This window comes from Silurus meridionalis, chromosome 10 (genome assembly GCF_014805685.1).
Source record: "Silurus meridionalis isolate SWU-2019-XX chromosome 10, ASM1480568v1, whole genome shotgun sequence".
Lineage (NCBI taxonomy): Eukaryota > Metazoa > Chordata > Actinopteri > Siluriformes > Siluridae > Silurus > Silurus meridionalis.
Genome location: NC_060893.1, coordinates 11,747,426 through 11,766,460, shown reverse-complemented (window position 1 = coordinate 11,766,460; position 19,035 = coordinate 11,747,426). Strand labels below are relative to the sequence as shown.

The 19,035-nt window shown below is 36.9% G+C and overlaps 1 protein-coding gene across 3 annotated transcripts; it reads right to left on the bottom strand.

The window, feature by feature from the left end:
* Positions 1–2,212: 2,212 nt before the first annotated feature.
* Positions 2,213–17,390, bottom strand: pkp3a (plakophilin 3a). Of its 3 annotated transcripts, XM_046859528.1 has the most exons (14): positions 17,233–17,390; positions 15,427–15,712; positions 12,515–12,612; positions 11,346–12,163; positions 9,712–9,835; positions 9,422–9,626; positions 7,988–8,162; positions 7,655–7,772; positions 7,355–7,519; positions 7,032–7,214; positions 6,012–6,165; positions 5,701–5,896; positions 5,487–5,574; positions 2,213–3,949 (listed from the first exon to the last, which is right to left on the bottom strand). In XM_046859528.1, the coding sequence occupies exons 1-14, from the start codon at positions 17,233–17,235 to the stop codon at positions 3,908–3,910; spliced, it is 2,655 nt and encodes an 884-aa protein (XP_046715484.1). In that variant the 5' UTR covers positions 17,236–17,390; the 3' UTR covers positions 2,213–3,907. The 3 variants fall into 3 exon arrangements, with proteins under 3 accessions (XP_046715484.1, XP_046715485.1, XP_046715483.1); XM_046859529.1 differs by lacking the exon at positions 15,427–15,712 and having other exon boundaries at positions 17,233–17,385; XM_046859527.1 differs by lacking the exon at positions 17,233–17,390 and having other exon boundaries at positions 15,427–15,960.
* Positions 17,391–19,035: the final 1,645 nt, after the last annotated feature.

The following is a 19,035-nucleotide window of genomic DNA, read 5'->3' as shown; positions in this document are numbered from 1 at the left end:
CTTGTAAATATCATTATTTATGCCAATACTATAAGTGCAATCTAGTGCAAAAAATACAAATGCTAAAATGAATTTAGAATTTCAGTGCGGATTTAAAAGCAAATTTCACATAACACACTATGCATCAGTTGTTTGTATGTATTATATGTGTATAAAACATATGTATAGAACATATATTACTTTGTAGCGTGTATCACACAAGCTCCTCACAAGGCAAGTATATAATGGCATTCATTGGAATTACGTTACATATGTTACTGAAGAAAACATAAAGAAAACAAAATTTTATCTCATTATCAAAGACACTGAATTGATCCTAAACATAAAACTCGTGACTGGTTTCTAACTGGCTCCTGCGTTTTGCATTCATAAAAAAATTATATAGATACTGAATTTGTAAATGTCAATCAGATGAACTAACCTTAAAGAAAGTCAGATTATTAGTCAAGAAGAATGGGCCAAAATGTAACCACCATTCTACAAAAAAACAATTCTGACCTCAGATGGTTCAGAAGGTGCAATTGCCAGCCTAATGTTAATGAATATGAATACATATTTTTTCATACATAATTATAAGTACAAAGTTAAAAGATATTATGTGTGTATAAAAAGTTTATATGCAAAAGCAATACAGCATATTCAGTAATAAAGAACAAAAGTGTCTGAATACTTATTTCCTCTCACTGTATATGGTTCCAATATGTGGGTGAAAAAGAAGAAGAAGGGGAAAAAAAAGGAAGTGTTTTCTCAGTTGTCAGCAGTACAGAAGACATCGATATCATGCAATGGCTAGACAGCTCTGTGATTCACATCACTTCAACCTGTTCTGTCAGTACTCTCAAGATTTGGCCTTGAGATAGATGAAGCATGAAAAAATGAAATACAAAAAATATTTCCCCAAATTCTTTTTATCTTTAGGACTGATATTCAAACAGTTTAGTGTGAGATTGACTTGGAAACCACTCTTTCCTGGACACAGTCTGGACCTTTTCCCTGGATTTATTTATTTATTTCTTTTACAAATTTAGTTTTGTTTAAAATGTAATACAAAATCCTGAAACAACAGGATTTGTTCATAAATTAGCCAGGTGAAATCCCTTAACATGTTGGGATATAAATATAAGATCTACAATACAATACATTAATACAAATACAATAGATGGATGGTTAATCAAAACAACTCTTGTAATACTTTGTTATATTTAACTTTAGTTGTCAAAAAACAAGATCCTTTCAACCAAATGTTCATGAAACAGATCCAATATGCTTCACTTGCACAGAAGATGAAGTTGTCAAATGCAAGATATACAACATTTGTATGAGAAAATGTACCTCACCTGCTGGGAAATTTAGTCATAGATGCACAGGTGTGTCAGACAAAGGTGGAGTAGCAGAGTGACTGGTATGTAAACTGTTGCAACAAACTACTTTGGTACATTGGTACTTTCATTTCAACAAATAGGTTTACAAACAAAACTGTCCTTGTGGCTTCATTAGTAGAATATCTAATAGAGTTAAATACTAGAAAAACCTACTGTATTTGTTCGAATGTTTTTGTAGAATCCAAATTCCAATAAACTTCTCCATAGCAGGTCAAAATGAATCTAAATATATCTTTGTAAAGTAAAACTACTGTTGCCTAATTAATTACTAAAAAAAATTTAATGAATGTACAATTGTTTATGCATTTTATAACCGTAATATGTTTTTTTTTTTTCTTTCTATGGCTCATGTGTTCTCTGCCCGGCTTGTGGTTGGTGACTGAAACGTTTCCTGACGTCAGTGCAGCACTTTTACTGTCGTCACTTCTGCTGAGCAAATTCATGTCTACGCCATTAACTACTGCACTTCACAGCACCTGTAAATAAAAAGATGGGCTAGAGAGAAAGACAGAAAACCTCATAGGATACAATAAACACAACAGACAGCAATACTCCCCATCCTAAAACTTAAAGAATACTTCTGTTTCAACTAGGCCTAGTTATTATTCCTGAATTCAGTGATATCTAAAGTTTTTGTCTAGTTTTAGAGAGTGCATGTGCTATGTTCCTACAGGGCAAAAACGTTGGAGAAGGCAGAAAATTCATGCCTGAGCAGAGTGCAGGTATGTAAATATCGCCACAGGGCTCATCGCATTCAGCCAACAGAAATAAGGAGCTATAGGAAGACAAGGAGAGAGCAGGAGTAAGGTGAGAAAAAGACAGATAGATGATTTAGGATTAAGATCATATTTTATTTGTTTTAAACAAGGCAACATATGACAACTAAGTATTAGCTTGCAAACATGAACAATTCAGAGCATGAATAAAGGTATTAGTGAAATTTTTTTTTTTATAAAACAGGCAGTGTACACTATATTAGGCATTAATTTGAGAATTCTCGTTAAAGAATATTTGGCATACACACCCTACTCATATTATTCCCCAAAATAAAAATACGATGTATAGATTTAAAGAAAGTATTTTAAACAATGCACGAGTTGTCTCATAGACAACACTCTAAATATACACACATTCTATAACCAATGTACCCCAAACATTCAGTTTTTATAACAGAAAATATATTTAGAAAGATGAAAAATCATTATCAATAAAGATTCCAGAAAAGATGGTGCATGATCACCTCTACTGTGAATATATAAAACAACTACCACTGCCAAAAACATTGCATTTTGCCCAGAACTGCACAAAATTGCTATAAATGTATTAGGAAAATAGATTTATAGATATTTAATATTGCTAAATAAAAAAAGGTATATAATGTCAACCCAAGCATCAAGAGCTGCATTTCAACGGAAACAATGTATGTAACAAAACAAAACAAAAACAAAACAATATACATTCATGTGTTCTTTTTTCTATTAGGTTTTTGCTGTTTTAGGTTTTAATACAACACCATGAAAATACATTTGTGAGCAGATGCTAGAAAAGGAGTTATATTTAGCTAAGTTTAGCCTACTATGTAGCTATGTTTTAATGTCTTTACTGCAAGCAGTGCATTCACACTTGGCCATTCAGCGAGATGCAGGATAAAAAATTATCCTAGTGATGTACGAGAATTGCTTAAGAAACATACAGTATAAATGTGACAGATTTTTTTTATACCGCTTATTTAATTTTTCTTAAAATGGGTGACAGTAACAATGTCATTTGGTGCTAGACACAAGTGCTTATTTTGAGGCTACCCTAACTGTTCTACAAAAGTCCTGGTATTTGATAGTAAGTTTCATCTAGTATGCACAGTGAAAAAACTGAGATATAAGCTTTTACTTACAGGCTCAATATAACAATATAGACACAGTTTCTTTGGAAATGAAAAAAAAAAAGATTAATCACAATGTGTATGTGTGTTGCCTAAAAATATTTACCATCTTGCTCACATTTTTCTCAAATCCCACAACCATTTTCCCAGATATCAGTCCTAATGGGGAAAAACCCTGTCACAGTAATTTACAATAAAAAAATATAAAAAGAAATGAATCCCATGAACTACTATATGATTGGGATTGAAGATTGGGAAATCTCCTTAAAAGAAAAAGAAAAAAAAAAACTGATACACAACAGTCAATAATGGTGCTGTGAATTGCTGAGAGAGGCCACAAAAAGGCCAAAAATCCCTGAAGATTAAAAAAAAAAAAAAAAAAAAGAAAAAGTTGATGTCTACAGGAATTTAAGTAAGGTGCATCCTCCATCAATCACGTCCAGTTTCATGAACAGCACACATTGTTGAAATGCACTGTTGGTTTCCAGATGTCTTCCAAATGATTCCAGTAGTCCAGAGCAGGTTGTGTTGCACTAAACAAATGTCACAGCTGAAATATTCAGCTATTGTTTATTGTTCATTTTTTCCCCCTATCCATTTCTTATTTACATACATGCAATTACATCCACACAGTTCCAGCCTTTATTTAGAAGCTCAATTCGGTAAAATCCTCTTTCTGGAATCCTTTCTGTAGAGAACAAAAAAGAAAAAGGCTTGTAAGTAACTGAAAAGCCAGTGTAGTGATTATCTGTGTGTGTGTGTGTGTGTGTGTGTGTGTGTGTGTATGTGTAGTAGTAGTCATTTTACTTTTTAAAATCATTCTCACTTCATAAGCTATAAGACTGGCTAACTGACTAATCATTACAGTTTTTTTACAAAATAGACAGTCATTTATAGTTAATATAATACTGCCTATGACTGTATTATTCAACACTGCATTATTCCTGCTTATCCCCTGCAGTTTTGATTGTTTCTTTGATATTTTCAGAGGCAGGTTTATAAAATGGAGGCATTCTGTGGTGTGTTGGGACACGCTTCTGAGGAAATCACCTGACAGGTCTGGGTTATGGCTCCACCTTTAGTTATAAGCACATGCACACGCCCTGTGCTTTTGGTGTGTGTGCCTGAGTGTGTGTGTGTGTGTGTGTGTGTGTGTGTGTGTGTGTGTGTGTGTGTGTGTGTGTGTGTGTGTACATCCTTTTTCAAACTAGTCTTTGTAAACCTGGAAAATGGCTACAGGGCAGGGTGGGGAAACATGTCTAAAATATGTTGCACAGTGTGCCATGACACACTGTCTTTCTTCGAACGTGTCTCCCAGTTGACAGTTACATTTTGGCAACTTGCTAGAAACCCATGTTACTAACAGGGAAGTGTGAGAAGTTAGTGCTACAGCATAGCTTTGTGAAAGCAGCAAAGTAGAATTTTGAATGAAAATTAGCAGTGAGATATTTACACGCACCAATATGTATATTATAATTGATCTCTGCTAGAAGAAGCAAAGGCTCACAATTGTTTTTTCAATCTTAGCCACATAGTGTTTGAAACATGTGGAAAAGAACCCCAGGTGACTGGTTCATAAAGTTCAATGAAACTTTCCAACTGTACGTAGATGTCAATAAAGCTACCTTAAGGGATCTGAAATACATGATAGTTTTAACACTTCCTCATTCCACATGTTAAATCATATTCTGGTTGTCTACTATTACTGTACTAACGCGAAGGCATTTTTGTCTGCTAACAGTGCTGGCTATTTAAGTACAGTAAGCTTTAGTGTGTTCATTAGGAACTAGTCTGTATTCTAACAAAGACAAGAAAGGCAGATCACATGATGCTATGTTATGCCATGTACACTAGCTGTAAATTCCATTCCTGAAGCACTAAAACTTATCCCAAGCAATTGTCTGCATGTCTGCTGTTAATCCTCACAATTGTCCGCAGCTTGTCTGGTACAGTAGTATTCTCTTATTTTCAGTGACTAATATTTATTGGCATTTGTAAATAATTTCATTAATGTGCCTTTTTAAAAATTATTTTTATGTCAAATGAATTAAATGAAAGCATGTTATGTAATTAAAGATGGTAGTGGTAGAGGTACTAGTAGTCAAGAATGTAGAATGTTCAGTGTATCCACATGGCACAGAAAAATGCACTAATAATTTAGGTATTAGCATACAACCAAAGTAGGCCTAAAATGTCATAATCCAGTCTGTATTACTTTGCATTACCTTTTTGTAATCTTTCTGTAGTTTTTTATACTGGTACATGTTGCACAGGACTGTAGCTGCTGCTTTGGCTTGCTTCTGTTTGCCTTGACTGAAATGAAAGTGGAAGCATTATTTGAAAATTAAAGTGATATGATTTAAATGGTTCAAAGATGTCTCAGTTATGCAAAAGTTTTCATGCATGTTGCTATCAATACACAGTAACACATGCTCATACCTGTCATCATGAGAGTTCTTGATGCCCACCAGCTTGGGTAGTCCATCAAAGAAGGCTATGTCTCGTGCAGCCACCTCACTGGAGCTTACAAGGTTGTTAAGTGCACCACAAATGTTAATAACCACATCTGGGCAAGGTGTCTTCTGAAGACCATCAGCTGGCAATATCGTCACTAAGTGTGACACCACCTTAGGGGCTAAAATAAGACAAAAAAAGGCTTCTTTTCTATAAAGAAAACACTAAAATTCTGCATTTCTACCAGAGACTTTTTATACTTCTCATATGATTATAAGAATGAGACCTGCACTCACCTAGGCTGTTTTTGTCCCTGGAGTGGCGGGACAGGTTCCTGAGAAATCCAGTTAGAGAACGCATCTCTAGATCGTTGTTTGTCTTGAGATTATCCAGAATAGAAGGTAACATGCGTTCTTGTTCTAAGGCAACACGACTCAGTATGGATGGCCACTAGTGATATAAAAACAGAAGAATGAATGCCTGGATTATATAACCTACCAGAAATACCTAATAATCCTAACAGCGAAACATAAGAAAAGTTAAAATGACAACATACTATTTCTTGTAGTAAATATAAACATTAATTAATACATGCAACATTATTCTAAGAAAATGTTTTTGTAATAGTTGGCATAGGTCTGCATGACTGACAATAATTGGTTTAATAGTTTTGATGCTTTGCTTAGCTGTTGAATCAACATGATTTGATACAGAAATCAAGCCATAAATGTTTGAGGGGTTAGGTGTGTCAGTTTTGTTCTAGCGTAAGTGGTTACTAAGCTACAACATACATATTACAAAATAGTGATGCCACAAAACAAAGCAGAATAAAAACATTACCTAAACCTGCATTATGTAACCCCTATTAGCTCAATGTAGACACAGTGACACAGTGACTGGATTTGCTGATCTAGCTTATTCTGGTAAATCACAAGTGCTAGCCTACCCTTCCCAGGATTAGTAATAAACTCTTTGTGAAAACCAAAAAACCTGTTATAAATATACTATTAGGAGGTGGTAGCTCAGTGGTTAAGGCATTGGACTTTGGATCAGAAGATCACCAGTTCAGATCTCACCACCACCAAGCTGCCACTACTGGGTCCTTAAGCAAGGCCCTTAACCCTCCCCTCCTCAGTTGTAAGTCGCTCTGGATAAAGGCGTCTGCCAAATGCCGTTTAAATGTTTCTTACTTTCTGTTTGTCCAGGTAAATGTTGCAAACAGAAAGTAAATTTGTTTTTATATGGAATTCGATTTTTTCTGCTCTGTGAAATTCTTAAATTCCTGAAGAATACAATATGTAGGTTTTTGGTCTTACCCTTCTATCTCCAGCAGTAATGTTTTGCAGAGCTCCAGCAGCAGCCTCTCGCGTGATAGAGTTTGTTTCACAGCGTTTAAGGATATTATGATACAGGCCTACCACCTTAGGATGCCACAGCCACTCACTTGCCCTAGGTGTCCGGGACACCTCAGAGAATGTAGACAGGTCCTGGTTCTGACTCTGAGTGTCATGAAAGAAAGGTAGAAAGTTGTCACAAAAAAGTGCAGTTACGTCACTGATTTTTAACGCAGTGATATATAGTCTATATTTAGAGCATATATTTTCCATTTCTAAGGGGGAAATTTGAAAAGGTCCCTTACATCTTTTGCTTTTCTGCTCTGAGGAGTGAAACAACCAATAGGCTCTCCATGAGAGGAAGCCTGATTTCGACTCTTGCCCTCCAAGCGCATCGCAACTGAGGGGGGGATCTCTTCATACAGCTGAAAGGACAAGTTCCTCAGCACACACACAGCATTCTCCACTCCCTGTCACACAGTATGTGTCCATTAATAAATGTCTTTACATACAAACTCACACAAAGTATTTTTGGATGTTTTTGAATAAAACAGGTAGGACATAATAAGTTATATTGACATGCTTGTCGTTTATTCAAAGCTGACCTTCTGCTCTACTCTGCAGTCATCCACTGCTTTCTGAAGGAACCCTACCAGGGCATCAATTAATCCAGGGATTTCCCTCATCTGCTGACGGGTTGCAGCATTTACAGAACTTAGGTTCCTGCAGTGAAATAGTACAGGTGAGATGGCATTTATATCTTTAGCAATCGTTGTTATTAGGTGGGTATGCAAACAAAAAGGAAAAAAGACAGACAGAAAAATTAGACACTATGAGAAAAGTGCCTTGGTACACATTATAATTGTGTGTAACTACTTATAATTTTATAAGACTACAGGGTTATGGATTGTTTTGCATATGCATGAGTGTGGGTGTACCTGAGGCATCCGGTAGTATTGAAGAAGATGTCTGACTCTGACTCATTGTGCTCAATTATATCTCTATCTCCAGTGCCTGAGAGAGGAATCAGTATATCTTCAGTCAGCTTTGGAAGTGTCTCCCTCGCCAACTTCTCTTTCAGGGTGTCTTTAGAGGAGAGATTCCACAGAATTCCTATACACAGAGACAGAGACGATAGAGACGGAGAGTGAGAGATAGAGAGAGAGAGAGAGAGAGAGAGAGAGAGAGAGAGAGAGAGAGAGAGAGAGAGGAATAAAGATGTTGAGGATAGTATTGAGTGCAAACATAAAAAAGATCTGAAACCACACAAATGCTGTAATATGTAACCTTGTATTCAGAAGACTGAGGTATTCACTTTATAGCACATGATTATCTGTAATAGTAGAGATCAAAGCTTCACTGAAGTTTCCCTACAACTTGTAATAAAACTGTAACATAACTGAAAGATTTCTGTTTTATTGGCATATATATGTATGTATGTATAAATATATCCGGCAGGGATGTTTAACTTGAAACCTTTACGAAATCTATGCGGCGAATAACTGCAGCTGAAATCGCCCTGTCTTTACTGGTTAATTTATTTAGCTTAGTTAAGACCTTTGACCATGATTTCTAAGCAGTAAAAAGAGAGATGAGGCACTAAAGTTTACAGTGCATAAATATCAATTGTTCTGAACAAATTTTACTTGTAAAGGGACCACTGCCAACAGTGAATCTTATTCACACAGAACAAAGTGTAGATTCACACAAACAAGTTAAGACAACTCTGCTTAACAGTCAACACCCTTTCACTGGGAGAGTACAGTCAACGCCCCGAAAACACACACACACACACACACACACACACACACACACACACACACACACACACACACACGCACACACGGCAACTCATTTATTATATAAAAAATGTAATACCACATAAAACATTTTTGTCACTTCTTGCATAGATAAAAATAAATGCATAAAAAGATTATATGGATTCACAATTTGTTTTGTAATACCTTATGCCATGCCTTTGAGTACTACAGTTTACTACAAAGCACTTTTGTGTTAGGTATGATTTTAAAGTTATATAACCTTTATCACTGTCTTTAACTCACCACACCCTTAGTAAAGTCCAGTATTTTGCCGATGCTGCTCAAGGCCAGCTCTGTGATAGCAGCGCAAGATTACAAACAGCTAAACACAGGTTCACACAGTAGCGGATTGATTTTTTTTTTCTACAAGATAAGCTCTCAAATTCCCATTTCCCAAATCCAACTACATTTAGTTTCTCTTATAGATTAAAGATTAAATTTATTGTTCATGTTTAAAATCAGTAATCCTACAACTAATTATATTAGTGAAATATATGTGATAATAATAATTATTTACAGTGTTGATTAATCTCATAGATACTAAGTGCTTACCAGTGATGTTCTTTTGGAGTTCATCATCAGGTTCTTTCAGAGCTAGCATAAGTTTAGGGATTCCTCCAGCTTCAATTAGAGCCACTTTGTTTTCCATGTTCTCGTAGATTAGGTTCCTGGCCGCTCCAGTGGCATACTGTTGCACCCTCTGAGACTCACTGTTAAACAACTGAACTAGTAAGGGTATGCCTTTCATCTGGTTCACCTGGGAGAGACAACAATGCTTTTTTAGCACATTATATTACACTTGATACTTCATTAGGATTGTATTACAATTTACCAGCTCTTACTTGTTTCTTGGCATCTTTGTTGTGATAGCACTCATGCTGAATGTAAGCAGCTCCTAGTGCTTGCTGTTCCTTTTCAGATGACATGAGGTAGCTCATGGCAGTTGTCATGTCCAGAGCACCCAATCTGTTTGACATACAATTAAAAAGATTAATTTTTACCACAAGTGATTTGTAACCGTCACTTTTTAATAACTGTAAACTATTTAGTAGAGTACAGAGTATTTTTTCCTTTTTATTGTTTTGTGTGTGTGTGTGTGTGTGTGTGTGTGTGTGTGTGTGTGTGTGTGTGTGTGTGTGTGTGTGTGTGTGCATTTATGTGTATATTCGAGTGTGTGTGAGTAGAAAGTGTGTTTTTCCCATGGTGTGTTGATGGAATCAGTTGGACTGGTTTGGGTGTGCCTCCCTGCAGTCTCACTCTTCGCACACACAAACACACTCACATACATACAAACACACACACACGCGCACACACACACACACACACACACACACACACACACACACACACACACACACACACAGTGAAATCTAAAATTCAGACACACACCAGGTAGGTGAGTGAAAGTGAATTTGTACTGTATATGGCCTTGTAAACAGCCTGTTATACAGGTATAAAAGCTATATGTCCTCATTTTATCCATATCTATTAAAACTATAGTCTTTGTTTTTTTCTTAGTAAATATGATATTTTTGAGACTTTTAAGCAATTTATTTTTTTGTTAAGGATTGGATGAAGCTATACGGTCTTAATGCTGAAGTATGTTATATTTTAAATAATTCCAGTTATATTACTGATGCATTTGATTAATTTTGTTTCTGAATTCTATTTTACCCCTCTTAAACTGCCAGGGGCGACAAAAACACCTGGCTGCTAGGCACTTCAACAAAGTAACAGTGACAGTAGCATGTATTATATAATAATAAAATACATTCTGTCAAATGTTAATCAGTTTGATTTAATTTATACATACAAGTTGGAGCTTATATATACCATCTGCATAACAGCTATAATCTGCTGTGTGTTACTAAAGGGGTATGCCTTGGAGCAAGTCTCCATTGGATAGAGACAATCACCACTGATGCCTCTGTCACTGGCTGGGGGTTCTGTGTTGCCATAAAGTTAGCAAAACTAATTGTAAAAGTAAAATTATTATTATAGTAAAATCATTTGATCTGTTGACTCATATTCTTAGCTGTGCCTGTGAGTTTGCTTCCTTTAAATAAAAAACAGGACTGCAACCTTGAAGTACAAGAGACACTTCTAAAAGCAAAGGTTATGTTCCCCCAAACAGTCTGCATTAATGGATCCAGTGCACTGTTCGGTATCTAAGTCCTCACTTTCCTATACTGACAACTGGACAGTGGGTCATTCCGATTTACGTTGAGGGTCAGCTATTGTAATATCTCACATATCAGTCAGTAATAAAACCACAGACACATAAGTGACTAGAATGTCATCAATCACAACTGCATAATTTATTTGGTAAACTCCCTTGTGTACATGACCACCTTTCTAAAATACATCATACAATTATGAGCAAAATTAAACAAAGTTTATTTTTCCTTTTTATTGTATTGTGTGTGTGTGTGTGTGTGTGTGTGTGTGTGTGTGTGTGTGTGTGTGTGTGTCTTACCCACTCAGATTGCCCATGCTGCCTGTCATATCCATGCCATCATACACATCCTTGCCTTTGCCAACACTGATCACACTCCTCATAGAGGGAGCACGAGATATCCTTCCTTGTTTCATCATACTCAGGTTACCCTGTGAGCCGTTTCCACCAATCACAAAGCCCCCTGCACTGCTGCTTCCTTGCATACTCCCCGCTGAAACAGAGTAGCGATTCTGACGATTTTGGGTGATCCTACTGATGGTGCGCTGCGAGGGACCTTTGTAAGTTTGGCCTCGTACAAAGGCCTCCTCCTCCAAGTTGACGCCAGCGCCTCCATTGCGGCCCAAGGTTCCACTGATGGAGCGTCCCATAGTCGGCAGAGTCGCTGAATTCTGCCTGACTCCAGAGCTAAACTCATTGATTGTGGCAGAAAGTGGGTGTGAATATGTTGAGTAGCCATTGCTCATGTTATAATTTGCATCTTGTCGTGAGTAGTTGCCTTCCTGATCTGATCCCAGACTTCCTTCACTGCCATTTCGCACCATCCACGTGGTAACCTGCTGCTGAGGTAGAGACTGTAGGCGCAATGAATGTAATGATGCAGTCTCTACATCAGCAACCCCACGATTCATGGAGCGCATCGTTGTGCTCATCGGATACTGCTGAGTGCCCTGGTAGCCACCTGCCATGCCACCCATTCCTGTCATGGCACCCATATCATCATGGTTATACATCATTCCTCCAACAGCCCCTCGACTCATCTGAGATCTGTTGCCAAAGTCCACAGTGGCTGAGCGGGATGAGTAGCCACTGCTAGATTGCTGAGATGGACGGTGGGCCTGGTAAATATCAAGTGTAAGAAGCATTACAGCCATATACAATATACATAATCTATCATGAGCAAAATAAAACAAAACAAAAAAACATTACACTGGGACCAACGGCTGACATATGCCTGACAAATTTACAGTTACAGATATAACAAATTTAAATGCATATTAAATGACTCATTCAAGGGAACACAAGTGTGTAAGTTTGATTAGAGAGAACTTGTGAAATATCACACTCAGAATACAAATATGTTACTAATTTGCTCCTATTAACTGCATATCAAATCTCATTTTATTGTGTGCCTTACTCCACTTTGCATACTAGATACAGCTCAAATGAAGAATGTAGGATTTTCTTACCATCACCGGTCTGGTGTTGGAGGAGTACATGTAGGACTTTGAGCTAAAGTTTGGATTGTAGGTCTGGTACTTCATCATTGTAGCAGAACCACCGTACTCTAACAGAGAGAGAGATTAAGAGCGATTTGTTAATATTACGGACACCTTTAAAAAAAGAGTTACCTGCTGCATGACATGAGAATTGCTATGTATGAGAATGGCTGTAGCTAAATACCTTGTGACTAAGTTATGTCCCTTGTTCAGCTCTTAAAATTAAAGCTCAACAAAAACGTGTAACACAACCATTCATACAGAAGCAACTGCACATGTTCACAGCTCTGCAGGTAGTGCTTCATCTGGCTTCCAAAAAAACCCAGAGTTGATCTTGAAGATCAGATGGATCAGGAGAATAAGGCAAAATTATTATTTCAAAATAGTCTGGATCAAAAAACTTGACTTGCATAGGACTATTAAAATAAAGTAAACTAACAGGAATTTGTTAACAAAAGAAAAACAAACAAAAACCTACCAGAACCACTGAAAAATCATGTAAAGCCTAATTAGCAGTAGGCCTCCAACATCTGTACTATTGCAAAACCTCACTGCAGCTTTCTTTGTTCTTTACTGTCACACCAAGCCTAGTTCTAAGTACTTAAGATTGGTGGGATAAGAGTTAGTTTATAGTGTGCACCACCTGCAGGCTCTAAACTTAGTCAATTAGAATGTTATTAGTGATACAGTCTTGTTAGTACTACAGTTAATAGTAGTAGTAGAAATGTGTTTTGTGTGATAAAATAACTAATTCATGCCGTTTAGGCCATTCAGACTCTAACTTAAGTCAAATTTCTGAAGATCAACCACCTTATCATCCACTATGTGTGTTTGTGTGAGTGTGAGAATAAATGCTTTCAGTAGGGCGAGGTAAAGGCGGGGCTGATAATAACAGGCTGACAAACCGCAGGCAATGTGAGAAGGGGCAGAAAACCGGTCTGATTACCGTGAGCCACTCCTTCTATCCCAGCCCAAAACTCATAGATCCAACACACACTCTCACTCTCTCTCTCTCTCTCTCTCTCGCTCACTCACTCACTTTCACACACTCAATAACGACAGACCACTCCTTGCCACACCTTACTTTTTCAAATGCTTGAATGTACATAGAATTGAGCATAAAGACCTTTATAATACAAATAGCTTTTGATTATAATCCCCAGTTTATATGGAAATTATTTCAAATCACATTTTTGACATGCAAAATCCAAGCTGCATGAAATAATGTCCTATCTTAACTGAAACTCTTGGTGTTTCACTTATGAGACCTTTAAGACAACAGCATTTCCCTATTAGAGAATGTGTCTCTTGATTTTGGCTAAAAGCCCAGAAATTTAAGACTGTTCTGACTTGTTAAGGCTCAAACTAAACTCCTAAACTTGCACTAGGTTATTGCACCCACTGTCTTTGCTTAATACGATTAAACGTTTTAATCCTATAACACTATCCTCACATTAAACTAAAAGTCCATAGATAATCATATCTGTCATTAAAACATAAACCATGCACTTCTACATAGCATTGTACAGTGCCTGCCTTAGTGGTTGCAGTCTTGAAATACAATTACACATGAGAACTCAGTAAAGTACTGTCAGAATCAGCTTGGCTTGGGATACGTGTAATATTCGCCATAAAGTTCTCAACATTTAAAAAAAATCTAATTCAAAGATAACAATGTAAATCTAATGAATGCAAACTTGTTATTTGAGGCAGAGTTTCTTGAAGAATTTTGTGCATTTTTTGGGTCATTTAAAAGCTAACAAAAAAGTAACCCAATCACAAGGTAAGAGAGCTTTAACTCACTCCCCCATTCACTTTCACCTCTAAGTTCAAAAAATGCCAAAGAAAGGGCTACAAAGCCTGTTTCAGCCTGTTCACCATTGATGTGTGTGTGTGTGTGTGTGTGTGTGTGTGTGTGTGTGTGTGTGTGTGTTCAGCAGACATGCAGGAAGGTTGTACTCACGCAAGTGTCTAGTAATAAAATGTTGAGCAAAAAGAAAAAAACCCTGATATAAAGTTTTAAGCTTCATACGCTGTTTCAATAATATTGTCACACAAATACAATGGAAAAACTTAACCCAAAAATCAAAAGTCTTTTTCAGTCAGACATCTAAATTAGCTTTCAAGTCAAATTGTTTCATATCCCTGCAAGCCATTTATTCAGAGTGCAGTGTTATTTTTCATACTTGTGTCACATACTTCGAGCTTGGGAAATGTTTGATTCCAGATGCCAGAGCAAATTTAGACCTACAGTTCAAGTTGGTGTTCACATGAGGCAATTCCAAACTTTGTGCACAATCTTTTACTATAAACTTATGGATATAGATTATGGACTATGACAAAAGAAAAAAATAATTAAAACATGTATCGCTTTAAAAATGATGTATGTTATGAATAGATCATAACACATATAATGCGCACATTTCACGATTATGATATTAGTGAGCCAGAAAAAGAAATCCTGTTATGAAAAATATTATTATAATGAACTATACGCGTGCGGGGACCTACAATGCGCCTAGTGATGCTTACTGCGTCTCGCAAACATCCGCTTTAGGTAAAAAGAAAAATGAGGAATTTTCCGCCTGTAACACGTCTAAATACAGTGTGTTACAGACGCAGCGAAGAGAAACTGCCGCCGTCCGAATACGGCTTATGGCGACATAATAAGAGTAACAACCAGACGTAAGGCAGAATAGGCGAGTTATCAAAATTACACATAACAGATTCAACAACAGCTCAAAGACCCAAAAACAATAAGTTAATGAAGTAGTTATCAAAATTAGGTTATATCAGGCGACATAGAGATACAACACTAACTAACAATTAATTGTGTGGAGAAAGGGCGTTTCAGGGCTGGGTGCAGGTAGACGGTGACACACCTGAGGTGGGGTACTGCGCGGAGGCGGAGGCGGAGGCGGCGTACTGGCCGGAGGTGGTGGCGTACTGGCCGGAGGTGGTGGCGTACTGGCCGCTGGTGGAGGTGGCGTACTGCGTGGAGGTGGAGGTGGAAGTGGCCCGCCGGGGCAGGGTGGATTTCTCAGCTAGTCTCAGGGCCACCTGCTGCTGGACGCGCTTGGCTCGCGCGGCTTCGTCCAAGTGCGCGCCGCCGTGCGGGAGCTGAGTCTCCGGCGGCACGGCGTACGTGCTCACGGTGGAGGTGTTTGGCTGCAGAGCCGAGAGAAAGACACTCTCAGACATGACGCTCATGGTGAAGCCGTTCAACTCAGCAACCGTACCGAGTACGAAGCGTGTAGACAAATAAAATACAAGCTAAAAAAAACGACGAGTCCCAGGTGGAGTGTCCTGACGCGTTAATTCAGCATTAGGGAAGCTTCCAGTGACTGTGTTTGGTAATGCCAAACGAAACCGGCGACAGAACAGCCGAAGTGAACTTTGCTCTAACAGATATAAAGAGACGTGTGCACTTCGCAGGTGGAATGGAAGAATGGGCGGAGTCTGGGGATGACTCACACGATACCTGATCCAGGTTTAGCTAGAAAGCAAGGGCCTGTTTCTACCTGCGCTGCTCGGGAATTAGAGGAAATGGAACATGTCGAATCAAATATGAATTTCCAGCATCACCAGAATTACAACAATAATAATCAAGAAAACATGTAAATAGTGTACCTAGTGACAGTGTAATCAATGCATGGAAAATATATCATTGATACCTGTGCACTCGCGCGCATGTTTGTAACCTCCCTCCCGATTCATATAGATACATACATAGATTTTAAAGGTAAGGATCTATACCATGCTTGTGCACATCTTTTTTTAATAAATTTTTTTTCGCATTTCAAATCACTTGTTCATGAAATAAATCATATCGTATAGTATAATCATTGATGTGTCTACATTACCTATATAAATGAGTATAATAAATTAAACCACAAACGTTTATGCATGAGTTTTGCTGAAAGCATATGCACTTTATGTTCAAAAAGAATCTCTGGCCACTGCAGAATATAAGAATATATAATAGAGTCACACAGATATTGATTTTGTGTGTTAGCCTAATACAAGTGTTGTAACTTGGTTTACCTAACAACAATACAAACATTATTGCCTGCAGTTTTTGTTTTAAAAGTAAAACTAAAGTGTTTTGCAATGCTTTAGAAATCTTTGTAATCTAAGTCCATACAGAGATAAATATAACCAAGGAAGAGTAGAATAGTTTTTCTGATTTTGATAGGCGTGGCACACTGGTTGTCTTGTCTTGTTAGATTTCTATCTTCGTTTATGGCTGTTGTCCCGCCTGTGCCTAGCAACGGAAGTAGAAGTTTTTGTTCCTGCATCAAGAATGTGTTTTAAACCAACTGTTGTTATGCAGTGCATGTTTACTTTCCACTTTCACGGATACTAAACAAATCAGTGCAATACTCTCTCATGATCTTGGTAGTTTTGAACTATATACGATTTTTTATTTTAACAAAAGACATTTGCCAGCTACATCAGATTTAGATAATTAATCGAAATAGTCTTATAGATTGTTTTCAGACGCTTATTAGATATTTAAAAAATACTGTTTCCAGAATTTCAGAATCCAGAATTACACCAATTTTGAACTTCCTTTGTAGAATGAATAGACATGCTTAATACATCCATACATTTTGCTATTCTGTAATATTGAGTTGTAATGCCACTAAGGAAATACAAACAACACAATTCAAAAAAATTTTACTCACCATTAATACACTGGCAATTGATAATATCCAGTTACAGGTTTTGTCTCACTGTATCTGTTCTAAAGGAACCAGTCCTCTTCTAAAAATTACTACATCTGACTATAATTCCGGGAGTGCACAATATATAGGCACAGGCAACTCCCTAATGAACGCATGCATTTACTTAAATTATTAAAGAAAGTGTAGCATAGAGAGGAAGAGAGAGAGGGAGGGAGAGAGGCAGTCTAGGAGAAAGAGATGACTCAATGTAGGTGTGAAGGAGTAGTTTTGGGTGTGGTAGAATAGACTGGAGCCATCTTTACGTCAGCTACACAGATCACCCCTCCATGTCTACAGCCCTATTTGACTCATTCAACATCACAAATCAGGCAGGTGTTATGACAGTAGTCATAAGATAAAAATCACACTTGATGAACCTGGATCTGTCTATCATCTTTGTTAGTACATATTGCTTTTAGGAAAAGACAGGCAGCTCTTTAACTCTGGACTTTCACAGCACAGTGCACTTTATACCACACCATACCGCACACGGTCACTTTAAGGACAATCACATCAACCACCTTAAATTTTTACTGTTGTAAATGTTTACTGTCATAAGCATCCTGTATATGCACTTTTTTTCTCATATATATATATATATATATATATATATATATATATATATATATATATATATATATATATATATATATATGTGTGTGTTTTATATTTTATATAGTTTATACTCTTTATTTATCTGCCTTCTTTTTTCTTGGTTTATGTTTCTCCCCATCCTATTCCCTCATGCCGGTCCGTCATAAAAAGCATTTCACTGCATGTGTATGTGTATGTGACAATTAAAATTTGATTTGATTTGATTTGAGCTTTGAGTGTATGTTATACCACATTGTTTTACTCGGTATATTCCACTCATTAAAAGTGATCAATTGCTTTTTGATTACATTTCATGTTGATTGATTTATTTAATGCTAAGTATGTAGAGTAACAGAGCAGAAATGGAGCAGTAACAGAGTTACAAATGATTAAATTTTCTATATTGCAAAGAATCGAAAACAAATGGCCAATCAAAGTAAACTGTATTTTGCTGAAGGACTTATGAGTGTGTGTGCATGTAACAAATTCTGTAATCCTGTTCTTGTCTATTACAGGGTCTAATAAGTCCAAAATGTCACTTTCCAAACACTTCAGTTCTTGGGTTTTTAGGTTTCATGCTTCATTTCTGTGAAACCACCTCATAATCAATTAAAATTATTTGTTATAAACTGTAGATTTTGTTTTTCATGGTATTAAAAAGAGACCATAATTTCTTAAAAGTTCAGGTGGACTATTAATTGCTTGACGATGTCTTAAATGCTTGGTGGTGTTTAGAACATTGTGCATCAAAGCCATACACTTTTTTTTTCTGAGTCATGTTTAAACATGTTTTTTTATCTTGCTATTTACTGACCGTATCACTGCTGATCATGATCATGATCACAGCTCAGAAACGAGACATCAGTCATGACAACTAAGACATGGAATGAACTAGTCATAAAATTCTTTAGGCTGCTTTTTTATATTCCTTATACAACCAGAATTAATTTTGCCTGTAAAATGTATTGTATACAAATGCATTTTGAAGCAAAACAACAATACACCAAACAAAACTGTCTCCGGCACACGTCATTGGTCCTCCAACAAGATAATGGCCTAAAACACACATCTAAATTTCCACAACAATGGTTACTGTTGCTTAACTCTTCTATTTTTTTTAAGTTCCCAGTTAGGGCTGAACAATAGGATTTTAATATTTGTGAATATTTG

Coding starts and splice junctions, on each gene's coding strand:
- pkp3a (XM_046859527.1), bottom strand. CDS start 15,754: ATGAGCGTCATGTCTGAGAGTGTCTTTCTCTCGGCTCTGCAGCCAAAC. Junction 12,613..15,426: donor CGCGCAGTACCCCACCTCAG/GTGTGTCACCGT, acceptor TCTCTCTGTTAG/AGTACGGTGGTTCTGCTACA. Junction 5,575..5,700: donor AAGAACTCTCATGATGACAG/GTATGAGCATGT, acceptor CTTTCATTTCAG/TCAAGGCAAACAGAAGCAAG.